The following is a 20,102-nucleotide window of genomic DNA, read 5'->3' as shown; positions in this document are numbered from 1 at the left end:
ATGTTGGGAACAAACACAAAGAGACTACTGTAATGGGGCATTATATTCACTCTAAATGTTGGGAACAAACACAAAGAGACTCTACTGTAATGGGGCATTATATTCACTCGTTTAGATGTACTCTGTAAAGGAGATACATAGTGAAACCTTGTCTCTGTAAAGGAGATACATAGTGAAACCTTGTCTCAGTAAAATAGATAAATAGTGAAACCTTGTCTCTGTAAACAAAGTAAATAATGAAACCTTGTCTCTGTAAAGGACGTAAATAGTAAAACCTTGTCTCTGTAAACAAAGTAAATAGTGAAACTGTCTCTGTAAAAAAGTAATGAAACCTTGTCTCGAAATAAATAGTGAAACCTTGTCTCTGTAAAGGACGTAAATAGTAAAACCTTGTCTCTGTAAACAAAGTAAATAGTGAAACCATGTCTCTGTAAACAAAGTAAATAGTGAAACCTTGTCTCTGTAAAGGAGGTAAATAGTAAAACCTTGTCTCTGTAAACAAAGTAAATAGTGAAACTTGTCTCTGTAAACAAAGTAAATAGTGAAACCTTGTCTCTGTGAAGGAGGTAAATAGTGAAACCTTGTCTTTGTGAAGGAGGTAAAAAGTGAAACTTGTCTCTGTAAACAAAGTAAATAGTGAAACCTTGTGTCTGTGAAGGAGGTAAATAGTGAAACCTTGTCTCTGTGAAGGAGGTAAATAGTGAAACATTAATCTCTGTGAAGGAGGTAAATAGTGAAACCTTGTCTCTGTAAAGGAGGTAAATAGTAAAACCTTGTCTCTGTAAACAAAGTAAATAGTGAAACTTGTCTCTGTAAACAAAGTAAATAGTGAAACCTTGTCTCTGTGAAGGAGGTAAATAGTGAAACCTTGTCTTTGTGAAGGAGGTAAATAGTGAAACTTGTCTCTGTAAACAAAGTAAATAGTGAAACCTTGTGTCTGTGAAGGAGGTAAATAGTGAAACCTTGTCTCTGTGTAGGAGGTAAATAGTGAAAACTTGTCTCTGTGAAGTAGGTAAATAGTGAATCTTGTCTCTGTAAACAAATTAAATAGTGAAACCTTGTCTCTGTAAACAAAGTAAATAGTGAAACCTTATCTCTGTAAAGGAGGTAAATAGTGAAACCTTGTCTCTGTAAAGGAGGTAAATAGTGAAACCTTATCTCTGTAAAGGAGGTAAATAGTGAAAGCTTGTCTCTGTAAAGGAGGTAAATAGTAAAACCTTGTCTCTGTGAAGGAGGTAAATAGTGAAACCTTGTCTCTGTAAACAAAGTAAATAGTGAAACCTTGTCTCTGTAAAGGAAGTAAATAGTGAAACCTTGTCTCTGTAAAGGAGGTAAATAGTGAAACCTTGTCTCTGTAAAGGAGGTAAATAGTGAAACCTTGTCTCTGTAAAGGAGGTAAATAGTGAAACCTTGTCTCTGTAAAGGAGGTAAATAGTGAAACTTTCTCTGCCCGCTGTAAGACTGACCTGTAAGACTCTCCCGGAGCGGGGCTCGATGACACGCAGCTTCTTGTCCTTACAGCTGGTGGCCAGCAGGCTGCCGTCTGTGTTGAAGGACATACACACGATGACGTCAGAGTGACAGTCGATCATCTTCACCGGCTCACCTATCTCCAGGTTCCAGATCAGGATCTGGATGGGACAGGCAGGGAATCATATCAACTGTCAGATCTGATCTTCGAAGAAAAGGGAGTGAAATGGGGAAAGACTACCCTGAACTCAAATAAAAACACATTTTATTTTCGTTAAAATAGTTTTGTTACGTTGTGCTACGCTGTGCGCTAATGAATATGACCCTGTTGTGTATACCTTACAGTCATAGCCAGTGATCTGTGATGATACCTTACAGTCATAGCCAGTGATCTGTAATGATACCTTACAGTCATAGCCAGTGATCTGTGATGATACCTTACAGTCATAGCCAGTGATCTGTGATGATACCTTACAGTCATAGCCAGTGATCTGTGATGATACCTTACAGTCATAGCCAGTGATCTGTGATGATACCTTACAGTCATAGCCAGTGATCTGTGATGATACCTTACAGTCATAGCCAGTGATCTGTGATGATACCTTACAGTCATAGCCAGTGATCTGTGATGATACCTTACAGTCGTAGCCAGTGATCTGTGATGATACCTTACAGTCGTAGCCAGTGATCTGTGATGATACCTTACAGTCGTAGCCAGTGATCTGTGATGATACCTTACAGTCGTAGCCAGTGATCTGTGATGATACCTTACAGTCATAGCCAGTGATCTGTGATGATACCTTACAGTCATAGCCAGTGATCTGTGATGATACCTTACAGTCATAGCCAGTGATCTGTGATGATACCTTACAGTCATAGCCAGTGATCTGTGATGATACCTTACAGTCATAGCCAGTGATCTGTGATGATACCTTACAGTCATAGCCAGTGATCTGTGATGATACCTTACAGTCATAGCCAGTGATCTGTGATGATACCTTACAGTCATAGCCAGTGATCTGTGATGATACCTTACAGTCGTAGCCAGTGATCTGTGATGATACCTTACAGTCGTAGCCAGTGATCTGTGATGATACCTTACAGTCGTAGCCAGTGATCTGTGATGATACCTTACAGTCGTAGCCAGTGATCTGTGATGATACCTTACAGTCGTAGCCAGTGATCTGTGATGATACCTTACAGTCGTAGCCAGTGATCTGTGATGATACCTTACAGTCGTAGCCAGTGATCTGTGATGATACCTTACAATCGTAGCCAGTGATCTGTGATGATACCTTACAGTCGTAGCCAGTGATCTGTGATGATACCTTACAGTCGTAGCCAGTGATCTGTGATGATACCTTACAGTCGTAGCCAGTGATCTGTGATGATACCTTACAGTCATAGCTAGTGATCTGTGATGATACCTTAAAGCCGTAGCCAGTGATCTGTGATGATACCTTAAAGCCATAGCTAGTGATCTGTGATGATACCTTAAAGCCATAGCTAGTGATCTGTGATAATACCTTACAGTCATAGCCAGTGATCTGTGATGATACCTTATAGTCATAGCCAGCGCTGAAGAGGATTCCACTGCTGGTGGGGTGCCACTCGATGAGACCCACACGCCTGCTGTGTCCATACAGCTCCATCATGGCCTCTGTCATATTTCGCCTCAGCCCTCCCTCTGGGATCTCCCATACTCGTACCTGGCACACACACAAGTACACACACACACAAGTACACACACACACACACACCACACACACACACACACACACACACACACACACACACACACACACACACACACACACACACACACACACACACACACACACATGCACGTACACATGAACACACACACACACAAACACAATTAGCATAATCTTTAGTAAACAAATTCACAAAATTCATTTGAATTACTGTTTCATTCTTTGTTAGAGTACCTTTGATACTTCAATGTCAACCTAACGTTTAGACCTTTGATACTTTAGCCAGTCATATACTCGTCTCTCCAATGTAATCATGATCCTATTTGTGATCAGATTGACAGTTTGTATGTGTGTATTGAAGATGTCAGCATAGGGAGCTGCTGTATACTTGATGTAAAATAGACCATATAATCTGTGATGGAGCTCTGTGAGGGAACTCTGTTATGTAGCTCTGTGATGTAGCTCTGTGAGGGAGCTCTGTGAGGGAGCTATGTGATGGAGCTCTGTGATGGAGCACTGTGAGGGAGCTCTGTTAGGGAGCTCTGTGAGGGAGCTCTGTGAGGTAGCTCTGTGACGGAGCTCTGTGAGGGAGCTCTGTGAGGGAGCTCAGTGATGTACTGAGGAGATTATCCTATAATAAGTGAAAGTACTACGGGATGCAGAACTAACATACAGTTGAAGTCGGGAGTTTACATACACTTAGGTTGGAGTCATTAAAACTCATTTTTCAACCACTCCACATATTTCTTGTTAATAAACTATAGTTTTGGCAAGTCAGTTAGGACATCTACTTTGTGCATGACACAAGTAATTTTTCCAACAATTGTTTATAGACAGATTATTTCACTTATAATTCACTGTATCACAATTCCAGTGGGTCAGAAGTTTACATACACTAAGTTGACTGGGCCTTTAAACAGCTTGGAGAATTCCAGAAAATGATGTCATGGCTTTAGAAGCTTCTGATAGGCTAATTGACCTAATTTGAGTCAATTGGAGATGTACCTGTGGATGTATTTCAAGGCCTACCTACAAACTCAGTGCCTCTTTGCTTGACATCATGGGAAAATCAAAAGAAATCAGCCAAGACCTCAGAAAAAAATTGTAGACCTCCACAAGTCTGGTTCATCCTTTGGAGCAATTTCCAAACGCCTGAAGGTACCACGTTCATCTGTACAAACAATAGTACGTAAGTATAAACACCATGGGACCACGCAGCTGTCATACCGCTCAGGAAGGAGACACGTTCTGTCTCCAAGAGATGAACATACTTTGCTGTGAAAAGTGCAAATGAATCCCAGAACAACAGCAAAGGACCTTGTGAAGATGCTGGAGGAAACAGGTCCAAAAGTCTCTATTTTCACAGTAAAACGAGTCCTATATCGACATAACCTGAAAGGCCGCTCAGCAAGGAAGCAGCCACTGCTCCAAAACCGCCATAAAAAAGCCAGACTACAGTTTGCAACTGCACATGGGGACGAAGATCGTACTTTTTGTAGAAATGTCCTCTGGTCTGATGAAACAAAAATAGAACTGTTTGGCCATCGTTATGTTTGGAGGAAAAAGGGAGAGGCTTGCAAGTCGAAGAACAGCATCCCAACCGTGAAGCACGGGGGTGGCAGCATCATGTTGTGGGGGTGTTTGCTGCAGGAGGGACTGGTGCACTTCACAAAATAGATGGCATCATGAGAAAGGAAAATGATGTGGATATATTGAAGCAACATCTCAAGACATCAGTCAGGAAGTTAAAGCTTTGTCACAAATGGGTCTTCCAAATGGACAATGACACCAAGCATACTAACAAAGTTGTGGCAAAATGGCTTAAGGACAACAAAGTCAAGGTACTGGAGTGGCCATCACAAAGCCCTGACCTCAATCCTATAGAACATTTGTGGGCAGAACTGAAAAAGCGGGTGAGAGCAAGGAGGCCAACAAATCTGTCTCACTTACACCAGCTCTGTCAGGAGGAATGGGCCAAAATTCACCCAACTTATTGTGGAAGCTTGTGGAAGGCTACCCAAAACGTTTGACCCAAGCTAAACAATTTAAAGGCAGTGCTACCAAATACTAATTGAGTGTATGTAAACTTCTGACCCACTGGAAATGTGATGAAAGAAATAAAAGCTGAAATAAATAATTCTCTCTACTATTATTCTGACATTTCACATTCTTAATATATAGTGGTGATCCTAACTGACCTCAGACAGGGAATTTTTACTAGGATTGAAAGTCAGGTATTGTGAAAAACTGAGTTTAAATGTATTTGGATAAGGTGTATGTTAACTTCCAACTTCAACTGTAGCTGCACAGTCAATGAGTCAGCAGAAACAGCAGTTTACTGTGTGTGTGTGTGTGTGCACTTACAGAGGAATCTTCAGAGCAGGAAGCTATGATGTTTTCAAAGAAGGGATTCCATTTGATGTCCAGGACATTGCCTTGGTGGCCACACACTTTGGGGTGGTGGGGGTCGATGCGGCCGGCCTGAAATGAAAGAACAAACATACTGATCATATATTGAGGAGAACAGACTTCAATGGCTCTCTATCACCATTATTGACATGTACGTGACTATGTATTTTCCAAATGATGACATCACACATATAGGCCATATGTCAAGGTACATTTTTTTATACTTTTATTTAACTAGGCAAGTTAGTTAAGAACAAATTCTTATTTACAATGACGGCCTACCCTGGCCAAACCAAGACAACACTGGGCCAATTGTGCACCACCCTATGGGACTCCCAATCACAGCCAGTTGTGATACAGCCTGGAATTTAACCAGGGTCTGTAGTGACACCTCTTGCACTAGGATGCAGTGCCTTAGACCGCTGCGCCACTCGGGAGCCCTCAGAGGACACCACTGAGTAACACTAGCCATGTAAACAGTTAACACAACCCTACATATGTCAAGGTCTGAGGACACCACTGAGTAACACTAGCCATGTAAACAGTTAACACAACCCTACATATGTCAAGGTCTGAGGACACCACTGAGTAACACTAGCCATGTAAACAGTTAACACAACCCTACATATGTCAAGGTCTGAGGACACCACTGAGTAACACTAGCCATGTAAACAGTTAACACAACCCTACATATGTCAAGGTCTGAGGACACCACTGAGTAACACTAGCCATGTAAACAGTTAACACAACCCTACATATGTCAAGGTCTGAGGACACCACTGAGTAACACCAGCCATGTAAACAGTTAACACAACCCTACATATGTCAAGGTCTGAGGACACCACTGAGTAACACTAGCCATGTAAACAGTTAACACAACCCTACATATGTCAAGGTCAGAGGACACCACTGAGTAACACTAGCCATGTAAACAGTTAACACAACCCTACATATGTCAAGGTCAGAGGACACCACTGAGTAACACTAGCCATGTAAACAGTTAACACAACCCTACATATGTCAAGGTCTGAGGACACCACTGAGTAACACTAGCCATGTAAACAGTTAACACTGCCCTACATATGTCAAGGTCAGAGGACACCACTGAGTAACACTAGCCATGTAAACAGTTAACACAACCCTACATATGTCAAGGTCTGAGGACACCACTGAGTAACACTAGCCATGTAAACAGTTAACACAACCCTACATATGTCAAGGTCAGAGGACACCACTGAGTAACACTAGCCATGTAAACAGTTAACACAACCCTACATATGTCAAGGTCAGAGGACACCACTGAGTAACACTAGCCATGTAAACAGTTAACACAACCCTACATATGTCAAGGTCAGAGGACACCACTGAGTAACACTAGCCATGTAAACAGTTAACACAACCCTACATATGTCAAGGTCTGAGGACACCACTGAGTAACACTAGCCATGTAAACAGTTAACACAACCCTACATATGTCAAGGTCAGAGGACACCACTGAGTAACACTAGCCATGTAAACAGTTAACACAACCCTACATATGTCAAGGTCAGAGGACACCACTGAGTAACACTAGCCATGTAAACAGTTAACACAACCCTACATATGTCAAGGTCTGAGGACACCACTGAGTAACACTAGCCATGTAAACAGTTAACACAACCCTACATATGTCAAGGTCTGAGGACACCATTGAGTAACACTAGCCATGTAAACAGTTAACACAGCCCTACATATGTCAAGGTCTGAGGACACCACTGAGTAACACTAGCCATGTAAACAGTTAACACTGCCCTACATATGTCAAGGTCAGAGGACACCACTGAGTAACACTAGCCATGTAAACAGTTAACACAACCCTACATATGTCAAGGTCAGAGGACACCACTGAGTAACACTAGCCATGTAAACAGTTAACACAACCCTACATATGTCAAGGTCAGAGGACACCACTGAGTAACACTAGCCATGTAAACAGTTAACACAACCCTACATATGTCAAGGTCAGAGGACACCACTGAGTAACACTAGCCATGTAAACAGTTAACACAACCCTACATATGTCAAGGTCAGAGGACACCACTGAGTAACACTAGCCATGTAAACAGTTAACACAACCCTACATATGTCAAGGTCTGAGGATACCACTGAGTAACACTAGCCATGTAAACAGTTAACACAACCCTACATATGTCAAGGTCAGAGGACACCACTGAGTAACACTAGCCATGTAAACAGTTAACACAACCCTACATATGTCATGGTCAGAGGACACCACTGAGTAACACTAGCCATGTAAACAGTTAACACAACCCTACATATGTCAAGGTCAGAGGACACCACTGAGTAACACTAGCCATGTAAACAGTTAACACAACCCTACATATGTCAAGGTCAGAGGACACCACTGAGTAACACTAGCCATGTAAACAGTTAACACAACCCTACATATGTCAAGGTCAGAGGACACCACTGAGTAACACTAGCCATGTAAACAGTTAACACAACCCTACATATGTCAAGGTCAGAGGACACCACTGAGTAACACTAGCCATGTAAACAGTTAACACAACCCTACATATGTCAAGGTCTGAGGACACCACTGAGTAACACCAGCCATGTAAACAGTTAACACAACCCTACATATGTCAAGGTCAGAGGACACCACTGAGTAACACTAGCCATGTAAACAGTTAACACAACCCTACATATGTCAAGGTCTGAGGACACCACTGAGTAACACTAGCCATGTAAACAGTTAACACAACCCTACATATGTCAAGGTCAGAGGACACCACTGAGTAACACTAGCCATGTAAACAGTTAACACAACCCTACATATGTCATGGTCAGAGGACACCACTGAGTAACACTAGCCATGTAAACAGTTAACACAACCCTACATATGTCAAGGTCAGAGGACACCACTGAGTAACACTAGCCATGTAAACAGTTAACACAACCCTACATATGTCAAGGTCAGAGGACACCACTGAGTAACACTAGCCATGTAAACAGTTAACACAACCCTACATATGTCAAGGTCAGAGGACACCACTGAGTAACACTAGCCATGTAAACAGTTAACACAACCCTACATATGTCAAGGTCAGAGGACACCACTGAGTAACACTAGCCATGTAAACAGTTAACACAACCCTACATATGTCAAGGTCAGAGGACACCACTGAGTAACACTAGCCATGTAAACAGTTAACACAACCCTACATATGTCAAGGTCAGAGGACACCACTGAGTAACACTAGCCATGTAAACAGTTAACACAACCCTACATATGTCAAGGTCAGAGGACACCACTGAGTAACACTAGCCATGTAAACAGTTAACACAACCCTACATATGTCAAGGTCAGAGGACACCACTGAGTAACACTAGCCATGTAAACAGTTAACACAACCCTACATATGTCAAGGTCTGAGGACACCACTGAGTAACACCAGCCATGTAAACAGTTAACACAACCCTACATATGTCAAGGTCAGAGGACACCACTGAGTAACACTAGCCATGTAAACAGTTAACACAACCCTACATATGTCAAGGTCTGAGGACACCACTGAGTAACACTAGCCATGTAAACAGTTAACACAACCCTACATATGTCAAGGTCAGAGGACACCACTGAGTAACACTAGCCATGTAAACAGTTAACACAACCCTACATATGTCAAGGTCAGAGGACACCACTGAGTAACACTAGCCATGTAAACAGTTAACACAACCCTACATATGTCAAGGTCAGAGGACACCACTGAGTAACACTAGCCATGTAAACAGTTAACACAACCCTACATATGTCAAGGTCTGAGGACACCACTGAGTAACACTAGCCATGTAAACAGTTAACACAACCCTACATATGTCAAGGTCTGAGGACACCATTGAGTAACACTAGCCATGTAAACAGTTAACACAACCCTACATATGTCAAGGTCTGAGGACACCATTGAGTAACACTAGCCATGTAAACAGTTAACACAACCCTACATATGTCAAGGTCAGAGGACACCACTGAGTAACACTAGCCATGTAAACAGTTAACACAACCCTACATATGTCAAGGTCAGAGGACACCACTGAGTAACACTAGCCATGTAAACAGTTAACACAACCCTACAAAATTGATTGGATAATTTGATGACCCCAGTCAAATAACGTCTCTTTTAAACGTTCACCCTTACAGATAAATGTTGAATTAGTGTAACTGAAGACTTGGGGTGCTAATAAACCATGATGAAAGTGTACTGATACTGTAACAATGTTATCCCCGCTGATCCTTCAATTACCAAACAAACTCAACACTTGGCTGTTAAAGTCTACAATCAACATAAACACAAAGCAGCCGAGAAATACACATTGAAGAAATAACATCATTTCCTTTGTTTAAGAACCTGGGCCAACCAAAGGATTGTTATTGCAATGTGCCTCTACGTCCACAGTGAGGCGCTGGATTAACAGACTTGGATGGATCATGGCTGAGACCTCTCAATGTTGGTCATGATGTCATGAATGTTTGATGTCACTTCAATCCACTGACCTCCTTCTTATTTCCTCAGAGACATATGGCTGAGAGCTTCAGGCCATGCCTGAGTGGAACTGGCTGTGTGTGTGTGTGTGTGTGCGTGCGTGCGTGCATGCATGCATTTCTATATTTATATATACAGTGCATTCGGAAAGTATTCAGACCACTTGACTTTTTCCATATTTTCTTACATTACTGCCTTATTCTAAAATTGATTAAATCATTTTTTCCCTCATCAATCTACACACAGTACCCCATAATGGCATTGCAAATGTATTAAAAAACTAAATCTTAAATATCACATTTACATAAGTATTCAGACCATTTACACAGTACCTTGTTGAAGCACCTTTGGCAGTGATTACAGCTTTGAGTCTTCTTGGGTATGATGCTACAAGCTTGGCACACCTGTATTTGGGGAGTTTCTCCCATTCTTCTCTGCAGATCCTCTCAAGCTCTGTCAGGTTGGATGGGGAGCGTCGCTGCACAGCTATTTTCAGGTCTCTCCAGAGATGTTCGATCGGGTTCAAGTCCAGGCTCTGGCTGGGCCACTCAAGGACATTCAGAGCCTTGTCTCGAAACCACTCCGGCGTTGTCTTGGCTATGTGCTTAGGGTCGTTGTCCTGTTGGAAGGTGAACCTTCACCACAGTCTGAGGTCCTGAGCGCTTTGGAGCAAGTTTTTTCTTCGTCATTATGGGGCATTGTGTGTAGATTGATAAGTTATTTCTGTATTTTTTTAATCAATTTAAAATAAGGCTGTAACTTAACAAAATGTGGAAAAAGTCAATGGGTCTGAATACCTTCCGAATGCACTGTATATGCTGTATTTGTGTGTGTGTGTGTGTGTGTGTGTGTGTGTGTGTGTGTGTGTGTGTGTGTGTGTGTGTGTGTGTGTGTGTGTGTGTGTGTGTGTGTGTGTGTGTGTGTGTGTGTGTGTGTGTATGTGTGTGACAAACCAAGGCCAGCATTCATAACTTGGAGTATCCTTTTCATAGCAGAACAGATTTACAGCTAAAGTCCCTACCCAGGCTTTTCAGAAAAAGAGTCCAATCTCAAAAGCTTCCCACAGTAAAACTTTACCAACTTTAGTCAATTAGTGTGTCATTTTCTAATGTAGACTTTCTTCCAGAGATTTCTTCTATTGGCTAAACTCATCATCTCCTGTTTGATTTCCCATAGGTCCTCAATACTCAACAGACATGACAGATGTCACAGTTTTAATCAGAAATATGAATTCCTCATTAGCTGAGGGAAAGTGGGGAACACATCTGATAAAATATTAAAACAAAGCTTGATATCATTTTGTAGAAGCATATTGGGCCTCAGTGTAAGTCTTACAGGATTATGCCATTATTAAATTGGTTATGGAATTCGAAGTCTTTGAATAAAAATAAATAGAGGACAACAGGAGGGCATCAGGCAGAAGCCAGGGTGAATCTGGATCACAATTCTGAGATGGTGTGAATGAGACCTTGGGTTGAACCAGGTCCTCTGGGCATTCAGTACACTGGTTGGCTCCCTTTAAGGGTTAAAGACAAAAGACTTCCAATCAAAGACATTCTCATGATGTCATCTGGCAACAGCCACACAACGCATTATCACCAGAGACTCTCTAACACAGGGCTGTTATACCCTGCTGTGTTCACCAGAGACTCTCTAACACAGGGCTGGAGTACCCTGCTGTGTTCACCAGAGACTCTCTAACACAGGGCTGTTATACCCTGCTGTGTTCACCAGAGACTCTCTAACACAGGGCTGGAGTACCCTGCTGTGTTCACCAGAGACTCTCTAACACAGGGCTGGTGTACCCTGCTGTGTTCACCAGAGACTCTCTAACACAGGGCTGGAGTACCCTGCTGTGTTCACCAGAGACTCTCTAACACAGGGCTGGAGTACCCTGCTGTGTTCACCAGAGACTCTCTAACACAGGGCTGGAGTACCCTGCTGTGTTCACCAGAGACTCTCTAACACAGGGCTGGAGTACCCTGCTGTGTTCACCAGAGACTCTCTAACACAGGGCTGTAGTACCCTGCTGTGTTCACCAGAGACTCTCTAACACAGGGCTGTTATACCCTGCTGTGTTCACCAGAGACTCTCTAACACAGGGCTGTTATACCCTGCTGCATTCACACTTAGACACACAGCAGCTCTACACACTGATAGGGAAACAAATGCACGCACACACACACACACACACACACACACACACACACACACACACACACACACACACACACACACACACACACACACACACACACACACACACACACACACACACACACACACACACACACTGATTGGTGAGAAACACAAACACACTATTACTTGATAAGTACATTCTTCTTATACAGGTTTACATCATGTATGTAGGACCAATACCTCAGATTCACCTGAAGGTTACATCATATCTGTAGAACCAATACCTCAGATTCATCTGAAGGTTACATAAAACTCTCAAACCGCCCCAACAGATCCACAGATGATGCAATCTCAATCTCAATCTCACTCCCACTACCCACTTTTCATTTCCACACCTGGACAAAAGGAACGCCTACATGAGAATGCTATTCATTGACTACAGCTCAGCGTTCAACACCATAGTGGCCTCAAAGCTCATCACTAAACTACGGAACCTGGGACTAAACACCTCCCTCTGCAACTGGATCCTGGACTTCCTGACGGGCTGCCCCCAGGTGGTAAGGGTAGGCAACAACACATCTGCCACGCTGATCCTCAACACAGGGCGCATGCTTAGTCCCCTCCTGTACTCCCTGTTCACCCACTACTGCGTGGCCAAGCACGACTCTAACACCATCATTAAGTTTGCTGACGACACTTAGCTGGTAGGACTGATCACCGACAACAATGAGACAGCCTATAGGGAAGAGGTCAGAGACCTGGCAGTGTGGGGCCAGGACAACAACCTCTCCCTCAATGTGAGCAATACAAAGGAGTTAATTGTGGACCACAGGAAAAGGAGGGCCGAAACACGCTCCCATTCACATTGACGGGGCTGTAGTGGAGCAGGTCGAGAACTTTGCCACATCACCAACAAACTATCATGGTCCAAACACACCAAGACAGTTGTGAAGAGGGCACGACAATGCCTATTCCCCCTCAGGAGACTGAAAAGATTTGGCATTGGTCCTCAGATCGTCAAAAAGTTATACAGCTGCACCATCGAGAGCATCCTGACCGGTTGCATCACCGCCTGGTATGACAACTGCTCGGCATCTGACCATAAGGCGCTACAGAGGGTAATGCGTACAGCCCAGTACATCACTGGGGCCAAGATTTCTTCCATCCAGGACCTCTATACTAGGCGGGATCAGATGAAGGCCCCAAAAAATGTCAAAGACTCCAGTCACCCAAGTCATAGACTGTTCTCTCTGCTACCACACGGCAAGTGGTACCAGAGCGCCAAGTCTAGGTCCAAAAGGCTCCTTAACAGCTTCTATCCCCAAGCCATAAGACTCCTGAACAATTAATCAAATGGCCATCTGGACTAATCACTGGACTAGTCACTTTACTCCTACCTACATGTACAAATTACCTCAATTACCTCGACTAACCTGGACCCCTGCACATTGACTCGGTACCGGCACCCCCTGTATATAGCTTCGTTATTGTTATTTTATTGTGTTACTTTTTTTTAAACTTACGTTTATTTTTTTGTTTATTTAGTAAATATAGTACCAATTCATTCTTAAAACTGCACTGTTGTTTAAGAGCTTGTAAGTAAGCATTTCATGGTAAGGTACAAACCTGTTGTATTCGGCACATGTGACAAATACAATTTGATTTGATTTAATATCTGTAGGACCAATACCACATTTTCACCTGAAGGTTACATAATATCTGTAGGTTTAATATCTCAGTTTCACCTGAAGGTTACATAATATCTGTAGGTTTAATATCTCAGTTTCACCTGAAGGTTACATAATATCTGTAGGTTTAATATCTCAGTTTCACCTGAAGGTTACATAATATCTGTAGGTTTAATATCTCAGTTTCACCCGAAGGTTACATAATATCTGTAGGTTTAATATCTCAGTTTCACCTGAAGGTTACATAATATCTGTAGGTTTAATATCTCAGTTTCACCCGAAGGTTACATAATATCTGTAGGTTTAATATCTCAGTTTAGCCCGAAGGTTACATTATATCTGTAGGTTTAATATCTCAGTTTCACCCGAAGGTTACATAATATCTGTAGGTTTAATATCTCAGTTTCACCTGAAGGTTACATAATATCTGTAGGTTTAATATCTCAGTTTCACCCGGAGGTTACATAATATCTGTAGGTTTAATATCTCAGTTTCACCTGAAGGTTACATAATATCTGTAGGTTTAATATCTCAGTTTCACCTGAAGGTTACATAATATCTGTAGGTTTAATATCTCAGTTTCACCTGAAGGTTACATAATATCTGTAGGTTTAATATCTCAGTTTCACCTGAAGGTTACATAATATCTGTAGGTTTAATATCTCAGTTTCACCTGAAGGTTCCATAATATCTGTAGGTTTAATATCTCAGTTTCATCTCATCTACCCAGCATGGCAGTGGGATATCTCTCTCCACAACGACTGCATCTACCCAGCATGGCAGTGGGATATCTCTCTCCACAACGACTGCATCTACCCAGCATGGCAGTGGGATATCTCTCTCCACAACGACTGCATCTACCCAGCATGGCAGTGGGATATCTCTCTCCACAACGACTGCATCTACCCAGCATGGCAGTGGGATATCTCTCTCCACAACGACTGCATCTACCCAGCATGGCAGTGGGATATCTCTCTCCACAACGACTGCATCTACCCAGCATGGCAGTGGGATATCTCTCTCCACAACGACTGCATCTACCCAGCATGGCAGTGGGATATCTCTCTCCACAACGACTGCATCTACCCAGCATGGCAGTGGGATATCTCTCTCCACAACGACTGCATCTACCCAGCATGGCAGTGGGATATCTCTCTCCACAACGACTGCATCTACCCAGCATGGCAGTGGGGATATCTCTCTCCACAACGACTGCATCTACCCGCATGGCAGTGGGGATATCTCTCTCCACAACGACTGCATCTACCCAGCATGGCAGTGGGATATCTCTCTCCACAACGACTGCATCTACCCAGCATGGCAGTGGGATATCTCTCTCCACAACGACTGCATCTACCCAGCATGGCAGTGGGATATCTCTCTCCACAACGACTGCATCTACCCAGCATGGCAGTGGGATATCTCTCTCCACAACGACTGCATCTACCCAGCATGGCAGTGGGATATCTCTCTCCACAACGACTGCATCTACCCAGCATGGCAGTGGGGGTGGATTTTCCAGTGGTTAAACTGTGACTGGTGACATCATTTTGCATACCATACTTCTTCTACTCATGTTTTTTCCCTTCTTCACTGAACGAGAGTCATAGCCTCTGTATGCTATTTCCATTCCACTACTCCAGCCCTACTGTCATATAACGTATCGTATTTCCATTCCACTACTCCAGCCCTACTGTCATATAACGTATAGTATTTCCATTCCACTACTCCAGCCCTACTGTCATATAACGTATAGTATTTCCATTCCACTACTCCAGCCCTACTGTCATATAACGTATAGTATTTCCATTCCACTACTCCAGCCCTACTGTCATATAACGTATAGTATTTCCATTCCACTACTCCAGCCCTACTGTCATATAACGTATAGTATTTCCATTCCACTACTCCAGCCCTACTGTCATATAACGTATAGTATTTCCATTCCACTACTCCAGCCCTACTGTCATATAACGTATAGTATTTACATTCCACTACTCCAGCCCTACTGTCATATAACGTATAGTATTTCCATTCCACTACTCCAGCCCTACTGTCATATAACGTATAGTATTTCCATTCCACTACTCCAGCCCTACTGTCATATAACGTATAGTATTTCCTAAAACAGGGCAAAGGTCAGGTGATGCACACAATATTGTTACTGTGTGTCTGTGTGTAATGCTGTGAACATATTCATAGACTCAAAATCAACACCAGATTTTTAAGCCAATGAATAACAGCCAACAAAAGTTATTCCAACCATAACACAGAATTTTCAGACATGTGTGAAGGGATTGTGGATCAAACAGGTGGTTGTTTAGTTTTTCTTTATAGCTAGCTTAACCGTTAGATGACTATACCGTAGTCAATAACCAGAATGAATGTTGACTGAATTATTTGTTTTTTGCTTTTTAACGAAAGACAGGACCTGTTCTGACAGAAGAAGACTATTTTAATTCTACATTTCTTAACTAACTCATCAACATGCTTCTTTGAAAAGATATAGTAGCTTTTTGTAAATTCAGATGCCCAGATATTTATAAGCGTGGACACGATCAATGAGGGCACCGTCCAAAGTAGGTATGCATAAATCATCAGATACATTTTTACATGATTTGGAAAAGAATAATAATAATAATAATAATAATAATAATAACTTGGTTTTACCTGCATTAAGTAACCATTTCAGTTCAACAAAAGCTTTCTGCAGGGCAATAAAGACAGATTAAAGCTCTGATAGAGTCTGGTCAGCTGTGGGGGCAATAGCATGCACCACAGTGTCATCTGCATACAGGTGACATTTTTTTTTCTTCTTCTCCAGATAAACAAATACTGTTAATGTAAATAGTGAAAAGAACAGGACCAAGAATCAATCCCTGTGGGACACTCTATGTTAAATCCAGAAAACCTGATTTAACACCATCAGTATATACACACTGTATTCTGTCCTTTAATATAGTTTCAAACCAGCCTGGTCATGATCAATTGATGAAAGCCTTTGAATAAGTAATGCGCAATCCACAGTGTTGAAGGCTTTAGACAGGTCAATAAAAAGGTCTGCACAATGTTTTTTCTCATCCAAACAATTAAGAACATAATTTAAAACCAAAGAAGTATCAGAGATGGTGCTATGACCTGGTCTGGAACCTGACTCCTGTACATTTAGAATACATTTCATAGTTATAAAATAATCTTTGCTAGGCAATAGAGTTTGGAAATGAGGCTATAATTATTTAGGTCATACGGGTCAACACATTTGTGAAGGGGGAGTATATGAGCCGCCTTCCAGACCCTGTGGATGGTACTAGAAATAAATGTAGGGTTAAAAATATGTGTTGAAGATTCTGCAATCAGACGAGCAGAAAGCTGCTTTGAGGAGGGCTGTGAAAGTAGCCCAAGTCTTACACCGAAACACATGAGCCAATTATGAGGCAATCGAACAGATAAAAGCCATGAGCTCAGCCAGATGAATTACAACACAGTAAGCTGAATGACTCTGGATACCCATGACAAAAGAGCCATTGATGCCTGATCCAAGTGAAAGCTGTAGAATGCTTTGGGACCATGACAGGGACAGGGTGGGGCATGCTAGGTAGTGTAGTATAACTTGGCATGAGGTGGAAAGAGAGGGACCATGGCAATAAAGAATGGAAGATCTTGGAGGAGAGCGGTATTGTTCATAGCTTGTCCCCTCAAAGACCATCGTTCATGGAAGTGCCAAGTCAACTAACGGCAATGAGAAATCCCTCAAAACTTTTAATATGGTATTAATACGATATATCTGCAACATTTTAATTGAGTGGCTTTCATATTTCACCATATTTCACGTGGTGAAAATGCAGAAACTGATGAAACTCTGAGAAACTCTCCCATTCAATAAATAGCTGTAAAATACTAGAGCAGAAAATTCCCCACAGTGGTTTTCTATTATAGTGTGTGTCCCACCCATTTCATTCCTATAACTGCTTTTCCTAATTAGAATATTGGTTCCGCATAGATGTATATTTACACCCTGTAGCAGCTGCAGATCTTCTTGTACCCTGGATTGGACTCTATTCCACTACTTCAAATGAAACATCAATTGGGGAAATGTAAACTGTAACTGCTTTAGTTGATTGGAGCATAGTGCTGCCACACCAAAGCTGGGCTTTAAGTCACTCATGGAACATATACTGTATGTTTACAGAGAGTTGCTTTGGATAACAGCATCTTGCTGAATTACCATATCAAGGCCTGAACTCAGATGTGCACTGCCCTCTGGTAACAGTTTGATTTGGCCTGCACTCAGGATAAAAGGCTTTGCAGCCAGAAGCAGTGGAAATATCTTGGCAAAGTCTGTCTTGAAGAGACAGGACTCAGTAAATAGTAGTTGGTCTTTTATATCCCAGGGTGCAGATGGGTTTCATACTATTTACAGCCATTCGGGCTAATAACCATTTTGATTAGTCTCAAAGAGAGGATGTGATTGAGTACAAACATCTACTTAAACGATGATGCCAGAGAAGCCAGTGTTTGGAGGATATATTGGCACAGGTGTTATTAGGCCAGAGATGAAGTCGAGGGCCGGCAAACCGTGTCAATATCCTCCAAACTCCTGCTTCAAGGGCATTATCACATTTATACAACATTCAAATAATGATTGACATATTTTCATAAAAATACTTTTTTAAATTAATTTATTCATATTGTTTCATCCTTCCACGAGATATATCCCCAACACAAATCTATGGTTGCTCCCCAAACGGGCTGGTCCTTCGTTCTATCGGTTCGGTTGCCAGAGACGCGACCCAGTAGATAAGTATTTTTGTTCTAAATCTATGGACGCGACTCAGTCGTTTGTTCTAAATGTTCTGTTGCCATGATGGCTGGCAACGTTCTTATCCCTTGCTTGCTAACTAGCCAACTTTTGCTACCACAGTCACATCAAACAGTGTGGCCAGAATAACAACAAAGTAGCCGCATTTGCATTTGTTTAAGCTGTTTTCTCGTGATTGTTTTTGGGATACATCCATAACAATGAGCTAATGATGTGAGATTTCACCTGGCATAGAACATTTTCTCTCTTGCCAGGGAGATCACTTCAAACTGAAGCTGGATTTACAGAAAACTAGCTGCATTTTGTGTTTTTCTATTGACATTTGTTCGTATACATCCCTAAAAATTGGTCTGATTCATGATTTCGACTGGCTGAGGAAAGCTGCCAGCTTGTCTGTCTCGTCCCGACTCCCGACACGTTCAGTACCATAGGACACCTGGAGGTCAAATTTCTATATTGAAACAATGTTGCAAATGTCGGCGAGACAGACAGCAAGGTTATTACAGATCTCTGCTGTTGAACACCAAATGTTAGTCTAAAAGAAATGTGAGATAACGTCTAGATGCTTTTTATAGTGGAGATCAAGTTTATAACTTCCCTGCCTGGGCTGATGAGACATACTGGTGTGCAAAAGAGCAAAAAAAGTCAATAAAAACAATATGGTGATGAGGTAGGTAGTTGGATGGGGTATGTACAGCTGCAGCGATCGGTTAGCTGCTCAGACAGCTGATGCTTAAAGTTAGTGAGGGAGATATAAGTCTCCAACTTCAGCGATTTTTGCAATTCGTTCCAGTCATTGGCAACAGAGAACTGGAAGGAAAGGCGGCCAACGAGGTGTTGGCTTTGGCGATGATCAGTGAGATATATCTGATGGAGCGCGTGCTACGGGTGGGTGTTGTTATCGTGACCAGTGAGCTGAGATAAGGTGGGGCTTTACCTAGCAAATACTTATAGATGACCTGGAGCCAGTGGGACTGGCGTCGAATATGTAGTGAGGGCCAGCCAACGAGAGCATTCAGGTCACAGTGGTGGGTGGTATATGGGGCTTTGGTGACAAAACGGATGGCACTGATAGACTGCATCCAATTGATTGAGTAGGGTATTGGAGGCTATTTTGTAAATGACATCGCCGAAGTCGAGGATCGGTAGGATGGTCAGTTTTACGAGGGTATGTTTGGCAGCGTGAGTGAAGGAGGCTTTGTTGCGAAATAGGAAGCCGATTCTAGATTTAATTTAGGATTGGAGATGCTTAATATATACAATCACACAACACAGTATTATCATAACTTCACGTTAAACCTAAAGGTGAGTGTTTAAA

General features: G+C 42.2%; 1 protein-coding gene across 4 annotated transcripts in view; it reads right to left on the bottom strand.

The window, feature by feature from the left end:
* The window catches only part of LOC106593363 (coronin-2B), a 115,441-nt gene that overhangs the window by 8,491 nt on the left and 86,848 nt on the right, over window positions 1–20,102 (bottom strand). For all 4 annotated transcript variants that reach the window (XM_045708777.1, XM_045708775.1, XM_045708778.1 and 1 more), the window contains 3 exons: window positions 5,550–5,666; window positions 3,030–3,179; window positions 1,467–1,631 (listed from right to left, as the gene is read on the bottom strand). In XM_045708777.1, coding sequence (XP_045564733.1) covers window positions 1,467–1,631; window positions 3,030–3,179; window positions 5,550–5,666 — 432 coding nt within the window. The remainder of the gene's footprint in view (window positions 1–1,466; window positions 1,632–3,029; window positions 3,180–5,549; window positions 5,667–20,102) is intronic.

Source organism: Salmo salar, chromosome ssa26 (genome assembly GCF_905237065.1).
Source record: "Salmo salar chromosome ssa26, Ssal_v3.1, whole genome shotgun sequence".
NCBI lineage: Eukaryota > Metazoa > Chordata > Actinopteri > Salmoniformes > Salmonidae > Salmo > Salmo salar.
Note: the sequence above shows the minus strand (reverse complement) of the source record. Positions and strands in the feature narration are given on the sequence as shown.